The 23,003-nt window shown below is 34.7% G+C and overlaps 1 protein-coding gene across 2 annotated transcripts in view; it reads left to right on the forward strand.

Annotated features, from left to right (window-relative positions):
• Positions 1–23,003, forward strand: part of LOC145297765 (uncharacterized) — a 182,775-nt gene that overhangs the window by 154,126 nt on the left and 5,646 nt on the right. For both annotated transcript variants that reach the window (XM_080144008.1, XM_080144009.1), the window contains exon 2: positions 17,048–17,214. In XM_080144008.1, the coding sequence (XP_080000134.1) occupies positions 17,048–17,214 (167 nt within the window). The remainder of the gene's footprint in view (positions 1–17,047; positions 17,215–23,003) is intronic.

A 23,003-nucleotide genomic window follows, 5' to 3' on the forward strand; every position in this document is an offset into this window, starting at 1 on the left:
TTTATGGCCCTAATACTTCATGGTTCTTACACTTCATAGTTCTTACACTTCATGGTTCTAACACTTCATGGTCCTAACACTTCATGGTTCTAACACTTCATGGCCCTAACACTTCATGGTCCTAATACTTTATGGTCCTTACACTTCATGGTCCTGACATTTCATGGTCCTAACACTTCATGTTCCTAACACTTTACGGTCCTAACACTTTATGGTCCTAACACTTCATGATCCTAATACTTCATCAGCAAGCTATCCATCTAAAACTTAGTGTTAGCTAGTTATTTTACCTTGAAGTAGTATTTTCTATAGCTTCTAATATCAAGGGGTTTCACGTCTTGACTGAATGATTTCCCATATAATATATATATGGGAGAACCTCGAAATACAGCATTAAAAATTAGTAACAAAATACAGCACACTATATAATACACATCTATATAACCAAATAACATTATAAATAACACCGTAAGGCGGGGATGATATCGTAATCAGGAGCCGGAAAAACATCGTATTCCACATCGTAACCTGAAAAGTTAATTCAAATTTTCAAAAAAACATTATAAACCTATAAGGAAAGTATTCAAAATTTGAATTATCCGACAAGGAGTACAAATAAACAAGAAATACCTTATTCCACAGAGTATCGAAAAAATGCAATTCTTTTCACCAGATGTGCAAAAAATATACGATAAATTTTGCAGGTTAATGCATTGACAGGAACTACAAATATGAAATTAATCATATTTTCATTAAAAAAAGTTATTAAACAGTTAGTGACATTTTAAAGGGATTCAGAATGATCAAGAAAGCAGGAAAAGGGGGGAAAGGATATGATAAAAAGCAAATGAATAAGAAAGTAAGATCCAGAACAACAAAATTAGTCCATTGATAATCCATTGGTAATCCATAAGGAACGGGAAAACAGAATTATATATATATATACACATATATATAATTCTGTTTTCCCGTTCCTTATGGATTACCATATATAATGTTATACATATATATATATATATATATATATATATATATATATATATATATATGCACACACACAAAGGAAGCGTTCAACATTAGGTCAACTGAGCATTTGTTCTGTAAGTGCCTGCCCATTGGCTGATTAGGAAGGGAGCGGTAGAAACTAGGAAGCTGATTCGCTTACTAAAAATTCAATAGAATGTGCGTATATAAAAACGCATGACAACAACAACACTTCGCGTAAGCCTGACGAATCCTAGTGGGGATGAAACACGGAATATTCTGTGTAGCTTAATTGCCATATATATTTTTATAACTTACTACTATATATATATATATATATATATATATATATATATATATATACATAGAGAGAGAGAGAGAGATGGCTTGTATAAGCTGTGATATTGCTTGATTGTAGAAATATTAATATATCATCTTATAATCGAAAATATATAAGGTATGCAATCTATATTTCTATAACAGTCAAAATATGTTTGTGAGGATATTTCTCAATCCATATGCTCATCGAATTTTTGGTCTACAGACATGAAATTTGGTATACAGCCTATTCAGACATGTGAAAATTTTTTTAATTGGTTTTCATCCAGAAAAAAAGGGTTGCTAAGGGATGTAAATTGAAAAATGGGTACTTATGTAAAGAATAAGTTTGTTTGAAAACACTTTTAAAAGATTATGTCGAGCTGGTTTAATGGTTATCGTACTTGACTCACGGTCTTTAGGTTTTGGTTTCGATCCTATCTCGCGTATTTTCTTTTTTCTTACTTACAAGAAGTGAACTGTTTAGAAAAAAAACATAATACTCTCATGTACATATCTCAGTTTCTTTAAGTTTCTTTTACTTCATTTTTTTAAGAGGAATTTAACGTTACGTTTAATATCTACGGTCTTTCTATTTATAATGAATAAGCAATTTGCATGAATTGAAATATAATATTTATGCCTATTTTACGACCGGGAAACGCCGGACGGCTTGCTAGTATGTATATAAATATTACGTCCTTTTTTTTTTTTTAATTTTTCTAAGTAATTGGGCACTGTAGTGGGGTTCTCCTCCACTATATTTATATCTATCTATCTCTTTAATTTTATATATATATATATATATATATATATATATATATATATATATATATATATATATATATATATACAGAGTGACTAAAAAAAACAAAAGAGGCCATCTAGAACATATGCTGTAGAACGGAGAAAAAAGAAAAAAAGGCCAAAGACCCTAGTGTTTTGATGTGATGTTTTGAATATAATAAACTAGTTATGACCAAAGTTTCATTTCATTCAGACAAAACAGTAAGAAATGGGATCTTATTAGAGCTGGGACCCGTGTTTTATGGGTCACCCTGTATATATATATATATATATATATATATATATATATATATATATATATATATATAAATTCAAACACTACCGTATTTGAATATGTGGTTAAGTGTCAGTTTTAGTCTTTTAAAACTGCTTTAAAGCTTCACCGATCACTCATTTTCCGACCAAATTTCAAACAATTATTACAGTTTATATATCATTTTCTTAGCTTTATTGTGAAAAAGTTTTTTTCAATTTTCGTTCAGTAAAACAAAAATTATGATGAATTTTCTTGTGTTCAAAATTGTAAAAAAAAAACTATAACGAGGTGAGAGATGTTTTTTTATGATTGGTTTCCATAGTAACCACGACGCTTCAGCGACTACTGTTGCTACGAATTCACTAATGAAAGCATGAAAGGGAGATAATTGGGGGATTTTATTGAAAGCAGACGATTGCCGTAAAATTGTTATTACATGTGTTTATGGGGATAAACCAATAAGACTGAAATTAAACAAAGAACAAGTGAATTTATTGGAAGCATAGAAAACTCATGGATTACAATAGAAAAATGCGAGAATGAAAAGAAATATGGTTAAGCTTAAACATGGAAAAGTAAACGACTAGTTGTTAAAACTGGAAAAGAAAAGGACAAGATATTCTAGTAAAAATATAATAAATTTATAACTTAAAATATTGCAGCATTAAGAATTTTTTTTAAATTCAATTCATAACATTATATAATCAATTTTTAATGCTGCAATATTTTAAGTTATAAATTTATTATATTTTTACTGGAATATCTTGTCCTTTTCTTTTCCAGTTTTAACAACTAGTGTTTACTTTTCCATGTTTAAGATTAATCATATTACTTTTCATGCTTGCATTTTTCTATTATGATATATATATATATATATATATATATATATATATATATATATATATATATATATATATATAAGGAGGAATTAAAAAATTCTATCAATGTAGGCTAATCTTCTCATAAAAGCTCAACATATGAGATGGAGCATAGATATATTGAAAATTATCGATTTTTATATTTATGTGTGTGTATGCGGAGAATATTAATAATTCAAGGAAGAGACCCGATATAATCTTCCGCAGGTCTATGTCAGTAAGTGAAAAGGTATCTTTTTTTTTTTTTTTTTTTTTACACAGTGATCACCACTTATCAAGGCCCGGAAGCCACTCAGGCATAAGGGTTATTGCAAATACATTTCGTTAGTGTGAAGATTTGATGAAGTGTTTACTTAAGGGGGGCGGTTCATTAGGAATTTGTTAACATTGGACTTGAAGACATCCAAGTTTTAGTCCGGTGGGAAGCAGGCAGACGGTACAGAGTTCCACAGGCGTGCAGTTCTAAGAAAGAAGCTTTGTTCATGGAATCCGCGTTTTGATTTAGGCACAGATATAGAGTGGGGGGAAATTTTTCACAGTGAATTCAACTAGACGGGTGTTTTTCGTGAAAGATTGGCGAGGGGGGACCAGAGATTGGAGTTCAGACGAGAACGGTTTGCTTAACTAAAATAAGTATTTAAAAAAAAAACTGAAAGGAAATAAAATATACTCGTCCTAATATCAAAATGGAATTAAATAAAGAAAAGAAAAAAAAAAAAAGAAAAACAGGCTAGTCCGAATCAAGTATAGATATATCCGCCGGGTTGCTATTTAGGTTTGATCCAACAAGATAACAGTACATGCTAAAATATACGTAGATATAGATGCCATTCCTTTGTATCGTTTGTCTATGAACGTGTTCTTTTGATGATCAAAAAGAGAGCATATCTCTGTACCATTTGAGTAAATATGCCATTTTGTTTAATTTCTTTCGCACGCTGTCAAGATTAACGTTGTCTTTAGGAAACAGCCTCGCCCAGAAATGTTCGGCATCCGAGTTTTTAAAGTAAAAACAGCAGAATCTTAGCCTCGAAACATAATTGTGTCCTTTAATGAAAGTGCTAAACCATAGACGTAAAAATGTCGAAAAAAAAAAAAAAAAGGCTAAAAGAAATAAAATATGGTTGTACTAGAGTTGATTGTACTTGTGCTAAAAAAAACAAAAAAAAAAAAACCGCTAAAAACGAGCAAAAGTTGTAGCTCCGTTAATTTAGAATGCCACATTGATAGTTGAATATGGTTAAATTTGTGTACATGTTTACATTAAATACTAATTGCTATTAATTCTTATCAATCCCTAACTCTACATCGAACGGATACCATAATACTTAGTTCGCTGTACCGTATCATAACAAAGATTCATGCAAAATTTGAGCTAGATCGAACTGGTCGTTTCTGAGAAAACTTTAAGAGTAAATGCGGTATTGTGGTGACCACTCCCTATTGGTCGCTATTAATCTGTAGTGATCCTTTACTTTGCATCGAACGGTTACAATAATACTTAGTTCGCTGCACCTTATCATAACAAAAGAGCATACAAAATTTCAGTCAGATCGGCGCAGTAGTTTTAGATAAAAAGTGGTGTAACATAGCGCCGTGAACGAAATGACGTCACAGTAAGTAAAAAGAAAACTATAAAAAGAACGAGCACGTTTGAGAAGACGATCACGTGATAGACGTGGATGACGTTCCAGAGCACGTTCGGGAAGACGATCATGTGTGAGACGTCACCACCGTAACGAGAAGTCACACGTTGTGGGAGAATGGGGAAATAAATGTCATTGTTGCACGAAAAAGTGAGTTCGAGTTATTCGTTGTCTTGATCTCCATTGCGACGTAGGCTGCATACAACGCTTGGATCCGGTGTGTAAGCGTGTTTACCTATTAAGGACAACGTTGCAATAGGACAGACAGACAAACAGACGGACAGCCTAAGAGAAATTTAATATATAAAACTCACTATGTCTGCCTGTCTCCATATTTTCAAACTTTATCTCCTCGGAAACATCTCTGAGCTTCAATCAATGCCCCCCCTCGCCAAACTTTCACTAAAAACACTCATCTATCTGAAAACACTATCAATAATTCCCTCCACTCTTTATCTGTGCCTAAACCTAAACGTAGATTCCATGAACAAAGATTCTTTCTTAGAACTGCACGCCTGTGGAATTGTCTTCCGTTTTCCTGCTTTCCAGCTGACTACAATATGGTTGTCTTCAAGTTTAACGTAAACAAGTTCTTGATGAGCCGTTCCACTTGCTATCAAATTTACCAAATTTTCATTACTAACGATTACTATATTGTCCAATTTCTACTGTACACTCTTTAACCCTTATCATCGGGTGGCCTCTTGGCCTTGATAAGTGGTGATGCCTATGTAAAAAAATAAAAATAAAAAAATAAAAAAAATAAAAGTCACAGAGCGGCACTATGGGCCTCAAATGATAGGAATTTTTTATAAACCGTTCTTTTATGGGTCTTTAACCAGTTAAAATAGTTTTTTAACTGGTAAAAAGGGGTTCTTTTTCTTCTTTTATTACATTTTCACCCCAAACAAGATTACTGTGTAGGGAGTTGGGCAGTCAGATGTCGGTTCACGTTGCATTTGAATTTCTGCATGTCAGTACAGTTGGGGAAGCAGGGACCGGAAAGGGGATTCCAAAGTCTAGCTGTTCTGGGGAAGAAACTACTGGAATAGAAGGCTCTCTTGCATCTAAGGATCTCTACTGTGAAGGGGTGGGATTTAGCTGCTTGTTGGGTTTGTCGGGGGTCTTTACGTCGAGGGGGCACAAGTGCTTGCAGTTCGTCAGAGCATTCACCGTTAAAGTACTTGTAGAACAGGCAGAGGGATGCAACATTTCGTCGATGTGACAGAGGCTGAAGTTTAGCTGACCGTTCAGGACCTATCAGGTTGGCGACTCTCTTTTGAACCTTGTCTCGGAGCGAGAGACTAGTGGCAGATGCACCAGCCCAAATATGACAACAATACTCCATACATGGGCGAATGGTGGCCTTAAAGAGGTATATATTCAAGTTTTTTAACGGGTAAAAAGAGGTTCAATTTTTTTAACGGGTAAAAAGAGGTTCAATTTTTTTAACGGGTAATCAGGGGTTCAAGTTTTTTAACGGGTAAGAAGGGGTTCAAGTTTTTTAACGGGTAAAAAAATAACGGGTAATCAGGGGTTCAAGTTTTTTAACGGGTAAAAAGGGGTTCAAGTTTTTTAACGGGTAAAAAGAGGCTCAATGTTTTTAACGGGTAATCAGGGTTTCAAGTTTTTTAACGGGTAATAAGGGGTTCAAGTTTTTTTAACGGGTAAAAAGGGGTTCAAAATTGAAAAAAAAACTTTTACATTTTGTACATTCATCTTTGCTTATTTTTTAATCAGTACGTATTCGTGTCACGTTGGTACATTGGTAATGTCACCAGCTTTAAATACGACAATTTTGCTTTCGGTTTCGATTCTAGCTGATGGCACCCAAATATATTAAATGACAACTCTATAAATATATATACGAAATCTGGACAAATTAAAATATCATATTTAATTTACGACTTCGCAAAGCCGCTCTCTCTCCCAGTTAGTATAATATAAAAAAAAATTATCTGGATACAGTTATTGAAACAGAAAAAAATGACAAGAACAAGTGAACCATGCACAGTCCCCCGTGAGTGCAAAGTGAACGAGGCATAAAAAAATGACGGAGTTCAGCATTTGCCCTCCCCAATTTAGCCCCAAAAGTCCCCAAGGGACGTCAAATCCTGGTAAAAATGAACAAACGGTGCAGTTTAAGGCCTTAATAGAATGTAACTTTGAGTTCTGCTCCTTCAAAAAAAAAAAAAAAGAAATGACTAAGTCCATCATTTGCCTCCCTCCCCAATTTAGCCCAAAAAGTCCCCAAGGTCTTAACATATTTAAATTTGAGTTCGGCACCATAAATAAATAGACATACACAGAAAGTTTTGGACAAATATGGTAAAATAGTCCCAAAATGGAGTGTTTTCATTAGCCCTAAAAGAGCCCCTGGGGTACACCCAAGAGTTATCGCGAAGTATAGACAAACAAAATTATATAAAAATCAGTTAGTTACAACTTTTCAGAAAGTTTTATTTTTATAAACACAAAAATGTCAATTTTAGCAAATTTAACCCGAAAAACACCCCTATAAGGGCAACCTCAGTTTTCACAGTTTCTGTTCCTTTTTCACTCATATCATGTTTAATGTTTGTGTAAAATTTCAAAAAATTCCAAGTCGTAGTTATTGAGAAAAGTGCGGACAGACGAACGGACGAACGGACAAGGGTGAATTTACAGGTTCACCCTCGTTTTGTCGGGGGAGGGGGACAAAAAAAAGGTGCGTATATATGGTTTACGTGTTTAGCGTTGAACTTACTATTTCAAGCTGAAACATGACAGACCAATAAAAATGCTATTTTATACTTAATCTCAAAAGACAGACGAAAATCTATTTCGAACTTAAGCGTAAGAATATGCTTCCATTTTTTTTTTTTTTTTTTTTTTTTTAAGATAAGGGATTGATAATTTGAAAATAAATTCCGTGCTGATTACCAAGTTCGACAATATGCATCTGATGAAGGTCGGGGATTACATCAGCCGAAATCTTGTGAGACTAATATCCAAGATGACAAAAGTAAAATAACGATTGTTAATCCGTATTATTTGGATTCTTCTGACTACTGTTCTCATCTCGATTGTTATTTTCACAACATTTCGACCGATGTAATCTACGATCTTCTTCGGGTGTATTTTGTTGAATTTGGGAATCTTTCTTTCGAACTCGGGAATCTACACGGAATTTAAAACGGAGCCCTTCATTTAATATGCAAGAACTCGTGGCATAACGGATTACGTGCTTGGTAAAATTCAGTTGAAAGTGACACTCTTTTGGAGATTGAAGATTCAAGTCCCAGTGCGGGCGATACTCAGGATAAAACTGTGAATTATTTAGGATTTCTATCTGACCATAGCTAACGGAACGAAAGCATGATACACCCCCAATCCCCGTGAATTAAATAAAGAGTTCCGTTCGAAATTCCGTACAGATTCCCGAGTTCTACAAAAATATTCCGAGTTCGACAAACTAATCTGAAGAAGATCGAAGGTTACATTGACTGAAACGTTGGGAAAATAACACTTAAAATGAGAACGATAGTCTAAATAATCTAAATAATACGAATTATCAATCCTCATCTAAAAAAATTTCAATCCAAATAACATAAATTAGAGTGTGATGTCGCCGAAGATAGTATTTCAGATTCAATCGTGGTCGATCGACTGACGACCAGACCCCTCACGTTAGCTATGAGACGTGTCCAAAAAATCTAGACGTTTATACAGACAAAAAATGCTATTGCGAACGGGAACGAAACAGTCCGACCGTCTTAGCCTTTCGGAGAAATGATTAAATACATCTAAAAACAAGATGGCCACACTGAGCTTCCGGTCTGTTGTTTCCCAATAAAAAAAAATGACTAACGACGAAAAACATACCTTTCAAAAGAGCTCACAACAAAGACACTATATCAGTATCCGCACCTCTTCCTGGATTTTTTTGTTTTGTTTTGATAAGCAATGGGAGTTAAGAGTTGAGAAGAAAAAAAAAAATAATAATGAAACGTCTTTCTTGACGTCCGCCATCTTTTATCTCGCTTTGAACATTTCATTTATTGCTATTTTCATGAATTTTGCAGACGACAGCGTTTAGTAGCCGTTGATAACGATTGGACATGAAAGACATAGGTGCCATACAATTGCAGACATCGAAATGGTGCAGCAGCAGCAGATTTGCAAGAACTGATGCCAAATTATTAAAAAAACGTGCGTGGCCAAATATAGTCAGACTCTACACTGCAGTAACATAAATATTTGTTTTAATTACAAACAAATACCACATTTTAAAAAATCTAGCAGGAATATCCGACGTTCCTCCGGATTGAATGAGAATCACGGCTATGTACTTTTTATTTATGTTCATAATACAAAATACCTTTCTTTGTTTTTACTGTCCCCTCCTCCGGTTCCGTCGCCTAATAAAATCGAAAGAAACTAAAATCAGTCTATTATACATATGGTTTAAATTTTATTAATTAACCCTTATCCTCGAGTGGCCTCTGGACCTTGATAAGTGGTGATGCCTATGTGACGAAAAAAAATCGGATAAATTTTGTTAAAATCGGATTTGAAGTTTTAAGGGAGTTCTGTTAAGGGGGTCGGTTATTCAGAAATGACAACAGGTAGATATTCGGAACATACAGTCTAATGTAGAGACCCGGAACTACTTCGATGTTAAGTTCGATATTAAGTTGGCTGGCAGAAAATATCAATGATACGTAGAAAATGCAATAATGAAATGCTGCGTTTTGCGTTGTCTTTGAGGGAAGGTGTTCTAAATAATTGGAAATCCCCTGCAAAAAGAATTAAGAGAAATAAAACGAAGGAGAATATAAAAACTCAAATCGAATTTGGGCTTTCTGGCATATTTCTCGAGACATTTAATTGCTGCATTAGTTCCCCTGTTTTTTTAGACGGCGATAGATGAGTTGGCGTCCCCGACGAAACATCTTCCGACAGATATTTCAACTGAAGAAGTTTAGGTAGTTATGTATTTTTAGTACTGCGATAAATACGAACTTTCACGAGCGTTTCCGGACAGATAATGGAAAGAACCGGAATATGCCGACGCAGAAACGCCAGCAGAAAGAAAATTCAAAGAACCTAAAAGAAATAATGTTAAACTTTTATTTTAACAAGAAAATGAAACCGGAATAAAACAATTCTTTTTTTTTTTTTTTGTGGGGGAGGGTAAATGTCTTCTTTTTCTTTTTTTTTTACGTGAACGAAAATAAACAATGAGAAATGTTGTTTTAGATGTATTATTTTTGGGAGGCCATTTTTTTTTCTTTTTTATGAAAACAAACAAAAATGAGACTTTTTCACGTTTTTATTTTCTTCATGTGTGATGTTTGCTTTTTTTGTGGGACTATGATTATATTATTTGTTTTAATAATATTTATCTGGGGAATGCAGGGTGGTGCTTAGACGAAGAAGAAGAAGAAGAATTATTATTATTATTATTATTAGTAGTAGTAGTAGTAGTAGTAGTATATGTAATTTATCATGAAAATGATACTTTTCTGTAAAAAAAATGTTTATTTACTTTTAATAATGTTTCACATAAAAAAAAGTTAAGTTACAAGAAATAAATAATTACACATTTATTAAATAAGAGTAAGAAGTCTTCACATTGTTTCAATTATTTTTTATATTTTTTTTAAACAGGCATCACCACATTATCAAGGCCAAAAGGCCACTCGAGGATAAGGGTTAAAGAGTTTACAGTAGAAATCGGACAATATAAGTAATCGTTAGTAATGGAGATTCGGTAAATTTGTTAACTTATGTGGAACGGTTCATAAAGAAATTTTCATATAAAATGTTGCATAACAAATAAAATATTATATTTTATAATTAGGCCTATGACAACACCATATTTTTGTTTTGACTCTTGAGTATATATCCGACACAGTCAGACACAGTTAATCAACCGAGAACCATATCACTCTATATAAAAGCATATAAGATATCAACGGATACACACTCGGGAGTAAAAACCAGGAAAAGAATATGCTGTTGTCAGAGACCTAATTATAATACATAATATCTGTTGAAAAATTTTTCGTCGGGGACGCCAAATCATCTATAACCGTCTAGAAAACAGGGGAAATAATACAATACTGAAATGTCTTGGGAAATATGATTTAGTTATTTTATAACTTTGCGTATGGACGACAGCGAACAGGAATTTGTTGCTACAGCAAAATAGATAAATCAGCTTCGTTTCGATTACGACGACCATTGCGATACAAGTGACATTGTGCGGTTTGTTTCGTCTGTGAAAGAAAAGAGATAAACATAAACTATTGAAAACAATACATGCAATATTTGGATCAGTTAGGTTTCAAAGAACCCAGAAAATAAGCATGCATGAAAAGGGTGACTTCCGGTTTAAAACACTTTCTTCCGGTTGAGCTTTGTACACTATAAACAATTCAAGACGCTTAAAGCGCACACAACATAAAATAAATTAAAATCTTCGCTTTTGACAATTAAGGACAACGATTTGTTTGTTTATTAAAATATTTTTAAAGAAAAGCATAAAATGCACCCCCCCCCCCAAAAAAAAAAAATTTAGTATCACCTCCTTTTTTTTCTTGAAATAAATGTTTCCTGAATGAAACTGAGGTTAGGGAATAAATTTTAAAAAGATAAATAAATAAAAAATAATAAATAAATAAATATTTAGTATTCCCCTTTTTTTCTTGAAATAATTTTTTCTGAAGGAAACTCAGATTTAATAACACAAGATCAAAGTGTAGTATCTGTTCTTCAGATGCTGCACTTCAATTTCTTGTTCTCTGTCAGTGGAGGAGAAATCCTTCACGACCGAGACAATTTTAATTTTTGTTCCTTTTCTCCACATTGAAAAACGACCCTGGTGTCTAACTCTGTCCCGTGGGGAGAAATTGTAAATAGGGACAATAATAATGATGATGATGATGATGACGACAACAATAACAACAACAACAATAATAATAAATATTCGCTCAAATTTCCTGCCAACTCCCACCTTCAACTGTAATTTTATCTGACCGTTCTTTCTCTCTTTCTCCCCCTTCTCTCTCTCTATCTCTCTCTCTCTCTCTCTCTCTCTCTCTCTGCGGTCTAAAAAAAAAAAGAAGACTGCCCGTACGTTCCCTTTCATTCTTTTTCGCAGCAGTCATTGCCCTCATATGCAAATTAATGAATATTAATAAACCGTCTACTTTTATTCTTATTTTCTCTTTCCTTTCAATTTTTTGTTTTACAGCACATCAACCTATTAGTCATTTTTGCCATACACTGTATGTATATATATAAGGTAGCCGTTGGTTAAGTTCTGGAAATTTGAATTATTCTTTAACTACTGGTTTCATTTTAGTATCATTCTTACAACGCTTCGGTCGATGTAACTTCCGATCTTCTTCATGTGCATATTCTCGAACTCGGGAATCTTTCTGCTGAACTCGGGAATTTGTATAGAATTTTAGATACAACTGAATGTTATTTAGTACTTTAATTGACACTCTTTATTTTTTTTGGGGGGGTGAAGGTTCAATCCTAAGTGCGGGCAATACAATTGCAAATTACTCAAGACTTTTCCGATCATAATTGACAGAAGGGTGGCATGTTAAATGTTTCGTTCGAAATTCCGTACAGATTCCTGAGTTCAACAAGATAACCTGAAGAAAATCGGAAGTTGCATTGGTCGAAACGTTGGGAGCATAACGCTCAAGATAATCCAAATGATACAAATTATCAATCCTTACATTAAAAATTTTAGAAACATTAGTTCCTGAAAGTTCTTGTAATTGTATCTTTGATTTAACCCTAGAAGAGCTGAAAGTGATTTTTGTATTTTTCAGATTAATTATCATATTGGTGTATTTCCGACAAGCATGTCGAAAATTGGTGTGTGATCATATTTTTGCGGGTATGTCTGTCGGTATGTCTGTCGGTATGTCTGTCGGTATGTCTGCAAACATAGAATGACACAGATTACATCTATCAGTCTCAGTCCGATATTGCATGAGTTTGTGTGTCACAACTATGACAGACAAAAATAATCCATCTTCATTAACTCGAATTCAAAGTCATCCTTTCGTTAGCCCCTCGTCCCATTCTTGCGTCTCCACATGAGAACTCACGTAACAGAAATAAGAGGCATGATGTAACAGAAAGGAGTTAGCTCCCCTTCTTCGAATTTCTATTGTCCTATCACTATGTGAATATGGAACAGGATTTGGTGGTAGCTTACACTGTCTGATTACTGTTTTTTTTTTTTGTTTTTTTTTTTGCTTTCTACCAAGACACGTCAATGTTTTATTATTCTATGGGTGGACAAACGTGATATAATTTGAGTAATGTAGACTAAGGTAGTGTTTGTGAGGGAAAGAGAGGAGGAGAGGAGAGAGGTAGTAACTATAACAACAACAACAACAATAAGAAAGAACAAATTCATAACATTCGTATCTCATATGTTCTTTCTTCCGTATCATTTACAAAAGTATGAAATAGAAAAAATGTTTGCCTAAATAATATCGTTATTTCAAAGGTCGGCGCGTTCGCCATTTGTTATTTGATGAAAGCAACAAATGTTATTTGATACTCTGCTTAACACCACGCAAATATTGCTATATTCCCCCTTTGTCTCTCTCTGTCTCTCTCTCTTCCCCCTCTCTCTCTCTCTCTGTCTCTCTCTCTCTCTCTCTCTCTCTCTATATATATATATATATATATATATATATATATATATATATATAAATATATTTTCTTATAATATATACCAATCCTTATTTAAGAAGCTCAATGTAATTACAGAGCAATATAGTGAATAAATGACAAAAAGTCTATATTTCAAAATTCATGATGTTGACCGTCTTTTAATTTATTCCTTTAATTCAGTTGACATTTACAATTCTTGACAGTGTTACGAAACAGATACTGTCAAGAATTGTAAATGTCAACTGAATTAAAGGAATAAATTATAAGATGGTCAACATCATGAATTTCGAAATATAGACTTGTTATTTACTCACTAATATATATATACTCATCCACATACAGTACTGTTTCGCAGCTCATCAGTGCGGCTAGACAGGCACCTACCTCAAGCCAGGATTGAAACCCGACCGCCTGTACGACAGTCAAGGCTCCTAACCATTACGCTATTGGCGGCTGTTGTGTGAATCGTGAGTTTAACAATGTTTTGACATCGTCCGAAATACCTAAGCTCGATTTAGAGAGAGAGAGAGATAGAGAGAGAGAGAGATATACTAGCTGGCTGTCGACGTTGCCTGGTCGTACAATACACTTAAACATGATACTTTAATTTATGCAGATTGCATATATGTTATTATAGAATCAAACCTCTATTGATTATTATATATTACGAGGAATAATTTACTGGGTGGACTAATTCACAAAATAAATATAAATAAAAAAAAAATAATAATAATGTAGTTCATCAAATTCCGTCTGTGTTTGTTTACAATATCACGTCAGCTGATATTTGGGCTTGACAATGAATACCCTGGAAAATCACTTCTGATTAATGTTTAGTTTTAAAATATGCAAAAGAAGAAATGATTTGTGGCGATTTTAAATGGTACCTTTTATTGTAAATAAAACTCATTAATAAGAAAAAATTAAAATAAAATGTCGACAAAAACACAGATTTATTTGCCATTTGGAGATAGTTCAATTCTATGATTGAACTATCTCCAAATGGCACATAAATCTGTGTTTTTTTAAGAAGAATTATTTGCTCATATTTTATTATTTCTCTTGGCCGGCGTAACGTAAAATATTCCTCTGTACAAATTCTCTTTTCTACCTATAAGAGAAGAAAGACTTTTATAAAGATCGGATTTTTTTTTCCGATTTTCGATACTTATCGATTGAATTTCTGTATAAAACATATCTAAGAACACTGTCAGATATATAAATTACCTGCGAGCATGACCTTGCCAGCGGAGGGCTTCACCCTTGTCTTCTTTGGAGATGGTGAGTCCAAGTGCTCCCACTGCATTGACTGGGCTTTGGTCTCTAGATCATAGTGATGGACACAGGTTTCATCCTGTGTAATCAGTCTTGTGAAAAACTTTGACTCATCTTCTTGGCACATCTCCAAATTCATTCTCGAGCACTCGACGCGTTCTCACTTCTGGAATGGTGTGAACAACCTGGGAATCCATCTGGCAGACACCTTATCCATATGCAAATGGTCATGAATGATAGTTTCCACAGACCCTGTACTAATCTTGACATCTTGGGCTATTTGACGAATAGTAATGTGCCGATCTTCAAAAATGCCAGCCTTAACTTGACGGACAGATGCCTCATCAATTGCAGAAGGGGGGGGGCGACCAGGTCTGAGAGCTGTTTCCACAGCCTTCCGGCCATGTTTGAATTCACGATGCCAGCGCGTTACAAGGTCATATGATGGGGCATTATCACAATAAGTTTCTTTCATTTCATCAAAAGTCTCCTGTGGTGTGCGTCCTTTCAAATACAAAAACCGGATCACTGCTCGACAGGCTCCATTTCACACCTGACTCAGTTCAAACACCCGTAAAATAGAAACCACATTTAGTTCAGAGCTGTAATTTGCCACATAACCAGTAAAGATATAAATCATTGCACATGCAAAATTTCAGCTAGATCAGACTACGGAAGTGGGTCAGGGGCATTATTTATTGCACGCCCCTCGTATTCCAATTTGTGCTTATGTACCTTTGAAAGTTACTGTTTTACCGATTTAATCGCCCAATTACCTACCTTACAGTTTGAACGTAAATTTAATTAATTAGGGAACCGAATTCGGTGGAGTATTTTATTTTCATTTCTTTTATGAACTGATTCTTGAAATTGCGCAAATGTTAACTTTTTTCGTGGGAGTAAATTTGTACATTAGGTCCAACTCCATAATTTTCTTTAGAATGACGACTTTTTGCGGTTTTCCACAATGTTGATTACAAAAATCTCCTTCAAATTTTGCGGAGACAAGAACTTATAGAGATATAAAGAACTGCATCATGCACTGTGATTCACTGACTTCCAGCGAGATGAACAAATCTGCTTCTCTTCTACCTACACTGCCACACCCACATTTTCTTCTTTTTTTTTTCATTTGCGAGTGGCTATGCTGACAACGATTATTACGGTTACAAAAAAGGGGGTGGTCCACTCCGAATACCATTCTTTACACGGGGATGTTAGGATTTCTATTCCAAACGCCGATACTGCAGGAAGTGCAGTGAAAAAATCGTCTTTGTTTTAAACGTTAAAAAGACATAAAACTGAAATTTACTTTAATAGTCTTGGTGGAAAAGTTGAAAAGAAGTGGAAGACTTGAACAACAAACGGAAACAACTAGGACTGCTACCACTGATTTTGATCACTCTAAACAGTCCATATACAGTGAGAATCCCTAACCTCTACAACTTCTGTTTATACTTCCCATTATTATTCTGATTGACCATTTTTTATACTCTTTTTAATTCGTACTGATTTACGCTTAATTGTTTGTTTTTTTTTTACATTAAAAAAGTACCTGCAGGTTATTGGCCTAAACCATCAATACTCGCCAGTGAAAAATCAAATAAAAAAAAAAGACTATTAAAAGAAGAATTTTTGGCATTGGAAAATATGCACAAGTTTTTCTGATTCCGATACCCCCAAAAGTTCCGATTTTTTTCTATTCCCGATTCATATTATACTTTGAATTATGATGATGAGTCTCCTTGCTGCTTCGGTTACTTGAAGACTGGGTAGAAAGTACCAATCAAGACTCTGTTTTTGACAATCAGCCGGACAGGTGAGAGGCGAGGAACTGGCCAAATACCTGTCGAGCTGAGGTACGCCGCCTAGGTATGACCTAGGAGGTCCACTCTCCCAGTCCTTGCTACCCGGCTTTTAAGTGGGGCAAGTTTATCCCTTGTTGCCTGAGGTGCCCTTGACGGGTAATGCCGATGAGAATGCACAGGCAATTTTTGCAAGGCCAGAGTGCTCCTCCTTTAGGAGCACTAGCTGGATATCGCCACTTTCCAATCTTGTGGGTATATTTTGCGGAGGTGGGCAGCAACTCAGTATCTCCTTGTGAACAACTTTGTTTTATTTTATAAATGTTTTATTTGTATTTTGGCCACGAATTGCCCCCATACTCATTTTATTTATTTATCTTTCAGGCCAATAAGGAGCCGCCAATGAAGTGCCTACCAGCTATGATTCCTGACACCGATGACCAAAACATTACCATCCCAACAGACCTTTTTAAAGATTTTGAAAATTTAAAAAATGCCACGAAACTCGATTCTGCGACTTTGATGCGAAAACTCTTAACAGATTACAACAAGTAAATATCTTCTTCTTTTTTTTTAATATTTACTAAAATGAATATGACCCGTTGAGTCACACATTTAAATCGTGTTAAAATGTTTAACTAAGAAAAAAAGTAAGCTTGCAAAGAAAGTCAAATATGAAACAAATTAAAAGGTACCATTTTTTTTTGTCCCCCCCCCGACAAAAGGAGAGTGGACCTGTAAATTCACCTTTGTCCGTTCGTCTGTCTGCACTTTTCTCAATAACTACACCTTGGAATTTTTTAAATTTTGCACAAACATTAAACATGATATGAGTAAAAAATGTAACAAAACAGATTTTCCGGGAAAACACCAGTTGCCTCCACCCCCTACCCCATAGGTGCCTTTCAGGTCAAATTGGCTAAAATTGACACTTTTGTGCTTATTAAAAAAAAAATTAATACCTTGGATTTTTATCAAACTTTCTGAAAAGTTGTAATTAACTGATTTCTATATAATGTTGTTTGTCTATACTTCACGATAACTCTTGGGTGTGCCCTGTGGGGCTTTTTTAGGGCTAATAAAAACACTCCATTTTTGGGACTATTTTACCATATTTGTCCAAATTTTCTGTGTATGTCTATTTAGCAGTTTTGCATGGTACCGAACTCAAATTTAAATGTTAAGGCCTTGGGGACTTTTGGGGCCAAATGGGGGGAGCAAATGATGGACTTGGTCATTTCTTTTTTGGAATGGTGCTGAACGCACCGTTTGTTCATTTTCACCAGGATTTGACGACCTCTGGGGACTGTTGGAGCTAAATGAGGGGGGGGGGGCAAATGCTGAACTTAGTCATTTTTTATGCCTCGTTCACTGTGCATTCACGGGGGGACCATGGACGCTTCACTTGTTTTATGGAAATCGCTCCAGATGATGCATACAACCACTTGATGTAAGGAGCTATAAAAAATACTACTTCAAAGTAAAAAAGCGAACCAACAATAAGTATTAGATGGATGAATTATGACCTAAAAGACGGCAATTTTTCCCCTTTGTCAGAAAAATCGCCCATGTAATGTGAGGACTAAAGGACACAATTATTGTATTTATAAGACTATCAGTTGTTTGGAATCCGTAAAATTATGCGTCCCTCCACAATCACATGCAAACACACAAAAAATATCTTGTGTACTTTTTAATAAGAAGTAACAGGAATGATTAGAAATAATGTTTATTTTCCAGGGATAACACTGACAGCATGGAGGGGTCGCAGGATGGGTAAAGTATGCAAAATAGCAGAGAGATAATGTGTCAGCTTTTCTGGCCACGGTCAGCACTTCTCTTCTTGTCTGTCTGACTGCCTCTCTCTCTCTCTCTCTCTCTCTCTCTCTCTCTCTCTCTCTCTCTCTCTCTCTCTCTGCTTGGGGTAGTTGCTTGTGTAACCGCACTGATAAGCTGTGAAACAGTGAGGCTAGATTTATATATAGTTCTTATTGGGGCGTGATGGGGGTCAGAGGGATAACACACACACACATGTATTAAGTTGTGCATCTTGAGTTGAGCATTATATATATATATATATATATATATATATATATATAATTATCCACTGACATGAATAATTTTCCTTTTTACCAATTTGGTACCCCAAATGGGGAGCGGCATATATATTGTTTAAAATATAATCATCCATTGACACGTGTTTCGTCGTCTACGACTCATCAGAGTGGCTAAATCTAGCGAGATTCAAAATCGGGACCCCATGGAAAAAAGCCTAAACTTCTAACACTGGTCTATCTCTCGCGACTGCCTGATATATATATATATTTGTAAATCAATAATTTGTGTAATATCAAGGAAATATTATTATCATAGTCATCTTCGAGTCTAATGTGAACAAATACTTTAAAACTGACTACGTGGCCTAGTAAGTGAATTCCTAGTTAAATAAATTAAAAAAAAGGATTTATTTATATATATATATTATTTCATGTATCCACATAAAATTTTATAAGACGATCTATTTTATGTATGAAGTTTTAGTATTTGCTACCAACCAACATGGCTTGAAACTTTAAAACAAAATATGAAATATTCTAATTCTTCAATGTTATCCATCAGGCAATTCACGATGACCTCTACCTGTATAAGAGCCAAGTACTTCCTAAAATGGAGTACTCTTGCCACATGTAGGCAGGAGCTGATCGGTGCTCCTATCCTGCGTTGATAGAGTTCAAAACAGACTTTGAAACTGTTGTGTCGTAATATAATAGTAAAAGAAGAAAATCAAGTCGAGGTTGGTTTAACAAACGAAGTATATTAACATCACAGGTACAAAGGTAGGAATACGCTCAGCTTGGCAGTGGAGTACTGTCACTCCTTCTCATCGGTGTAGACATTACTGGCACTATATATATATATATATATATATATATATATATATATATATATGTTGTGAGTAAAATAAAAGCGTACAACATAGATTCGCTTTTGAATAGATGTATTAACGTGAGTGTGTATGTGTGGCGGTGTCTGTGTATGTGTGTGTTGTGTGTGTGTTGCATGTATGTGTGGATGGATGTAGATTGAAAGGCACCGGTCAGTACTTAGTTGACCATAGCTAATGTTCTTAATTTACAGACTCCAAGACAAAAAAACTAAATTCTCAAGTACCTTATGCCATAAAAACCAAAAGTTAGGTTGGATGGGGGAAAGGGAAATGAAAAAGATGTTTACTATCTTCAAAGACCTCACTTATCCTCTCACCGTTTTTATGACTCCCACCCAGGTTGCATTCTAACTTGATAAACGAAATAGGAAAATGTATTTGGTGGAAATATCACTTTCGACGGTAATTCTTGGCCTGAAGACGTAATCCCCCAACGTGGGTGATTACAGAAACATGTATGCACATATGTAGCCATTAATGTTTGTATAAATAAAATTTATATATATATATATATATATATATATATATATATATATATATATGAATAAAAAGGAAAAACCTAAAAGAGTAAAAACAAAATTAAATCAACGTTTCGTCCCCATTTCAAGGGACATCATCAGGATTTCTAGGCGAGTATGTACAGGAAGACGGTCATATCACATGCGAAAGAGGAGAAGTTTAGTTCTCTTTCTGTTAAGAGAACTAAACTTCTCCTCTTTCGCATGTGATATGACCGTCTTCCTGTACATACTCGCCTAGAAATCCTGATGATGTCCCTTGAAATGGGGACGAAACGTTGATTTAATTTTGTTTTTACTCTTCTAGGTTTTTCCTTTTTATTCACATAACGTCTAAAGCATCGTTTATATTTTGCTTTATTTTATTCATATATATATATATATATATATATATATATATATATATATAAAACTACTTAATTTACTCACATAAAATTAATATACGAAAGTATAGATTTATGCGTAAACTTTAAGTATTTACTTCAACAGTGCTCAATACGTAGGTAGAGCTAGTTAGTAAGTTATAAAATGTATATGGCGATTAAGCTACACTGAATATTCCGCGTTTCATCCACTAGGATTCTTCAGGCTTATGTATATATATATATATATATATATATATATATATATATATATATATATATATATATATATAGTGAGAACCGGTGTAATTTCCCTTATGCATAGAAAGAAGGCCGGTATAACAGAAACCTAGTAGGTGATGCCCTTTTCTCTTCTCTGCAACCTCTTTCCCCACAGGAAACATGTGGTTAGGTTGCCTCTGTTCTATCGTTATTTGCATGGTAAGTGCTCGTCTGAGCTTCAATCTATGCCCCCCCCCCGCCAAAATTTTACAAAAAAACAATCGTCTAGCTAAAACTACTATCAATGATTTCCTCCGCCCCTTTATCTGTGCCTGAAACGCGGATTCCATGAACAGCTCTTCTTTCCTAGAACTGCCTATCCGGACAGGTGGGGGAGTTGGAATTGCGAAAGCAAAATAAACAAAGGAACAATTTAATATTTTTGATAATTACATTTCAGGAATGTCGGTTGATGTCTATAGCACACACACTTAACATAAACAATCAGAGAGAGAGGAGGGAAGACCGATGGCCGTCCAGCGTGATTGACATTTTTCCGCCGCCGCCCCCACCCAGACACACACACAGCTAAACGCAGTTGTTATATTCCGCCCCCCCTCTCTCTCTCTCTCTCTCTCTCTCTCTCTCTCTCTCTCTCTCTCTCTCTCTCTCTCTTGTCGTTTGTCATCATTGTATTTTAAATAAACTTCTCTGGTGACAAAATTCGTCTATATTGATTTTCAAAACAACGACAAAATAACTGTCAGGTTTATGTATCATTTCGCAGGCACTTGAAAAGCGGAAACTAAAAGACTATGTATACGTTCAATGACGCAAACAGACGTGACTCTGTTCCGCTGGCCTGCTTTCCAGCTGACTACAATATAGTCGTCTTCAAGTCCAATGTAAACAAGTTCTTAAATACTCAAATTATACCGAATATCCACTATTAACGATTACTACGTTATTGTCCCAATGACTATCGTACACACATTAACCTTTATCCTCAAGTAGCCCCATGGCCTTGATAAGTGGTGATTCTCTTGCAAAAAAATAAATAAATAAATAAAATAAGTAAAAAATACTTTTGAGCCGTCTCTTTGGATAATCCATTCGTCCTAAGTAATCTTCTGCATATTTCACATCATATGTTTTGTGACATTTTTTTTTATCTTATTTTATTTATTTATTTTTTACTTGTGAGTCACTACTTATCAAGGCACGAAACCCACTCGAGGATAAGGATTAATGAATGTAGGATGGTAGTGCAGTAATCATTAATGGTAAAAATTGTGCAGAATTTTATTATTTATGGGGACGGCTCATCAAGAACTTATTTACATTGGATTTGAAGGCTAACATGTTGTATTCAACTGGAAGCAGGCCATCAGAACAATGTTCCAAAAGCGGACAGTTCTGGGAAAGAACCTTTGTTCATGGAATCTGCGTTTAGACTTAGGCACAGATAGCGAATGGGGGAAATCGTATAGTGATTGTAGTTGGTCGAGTGTTTTTTGTGAAAGTTGGGCAGGGGGCATAGATTGGAGTTCAGTCGAACATTTCTCGCCTTTGATACTTTTTTCGTTCACCAGATAAAAACATTGAGTTATCTATATAATTATAAAACTCAAATGACCTTGTAACGAGTGATGTAACCTACTTTCTGGTTTACGACATCCGGTTAGGCATGTGCACATAAGCATTAACCCATAACAACGTAAACAAATAAACACAAATCGCTTCTTTTGCAGATTTTGACCTGTGCACTGAAATATTAACGTTATTATTTCGAAATTATTATTTAACATGGGAAGAGTGGGGGTGTTTTGCAACTATTCTTTATTACAACTATACTGTCGCTATTTTCTTACAACGAAAAACCTTAACCCGTTGAAAAACATAAGGACAATTGTAGTAAAGCCAAGACTACTACTACTACTACTACTACTACTACTACTACTACTCTCTATCCGTCCCTTTTCCTTCCTTCCTTCCTTCCTTCTTTTTTTATTTTTTGTTTACATTTCTAGATACAAAATAGTTGTGTAAGGACGGTGAATTTATTGACATATTTATTAATCTGTTTCAATATTAGTTTTATTTTATTTTAATTATTTAGGTTTTATTTTTTTGCTTCAGGTTTTATTAATTATTATTTTGTTTTTAGATTTTAAGTTTCTATAACTTGGTTGAAGGATTCCAATATGGGTTTTTCATTCTTATATTTCTCATCGGTAGGTTCACGTGCGTTTTTGCTGCTAAATGACTTTTGTCGGTGTACGATTCGTAGG

Source organism: Euprymna scolopes, chromosome 18 (genome assembly GCF_053919585.1).
Source record: "Euprymna scolopes isolate OS-2025 chromosome 18, ASM5391958v1, whole genome shotgun sequence".
NCBI classification, from domain to species: Eukaryota; Metazoa; Mollusca; class Cephalopoda; order Sepiida; family Sepiolidae; genus Euprymna; species Euprymna scolopes.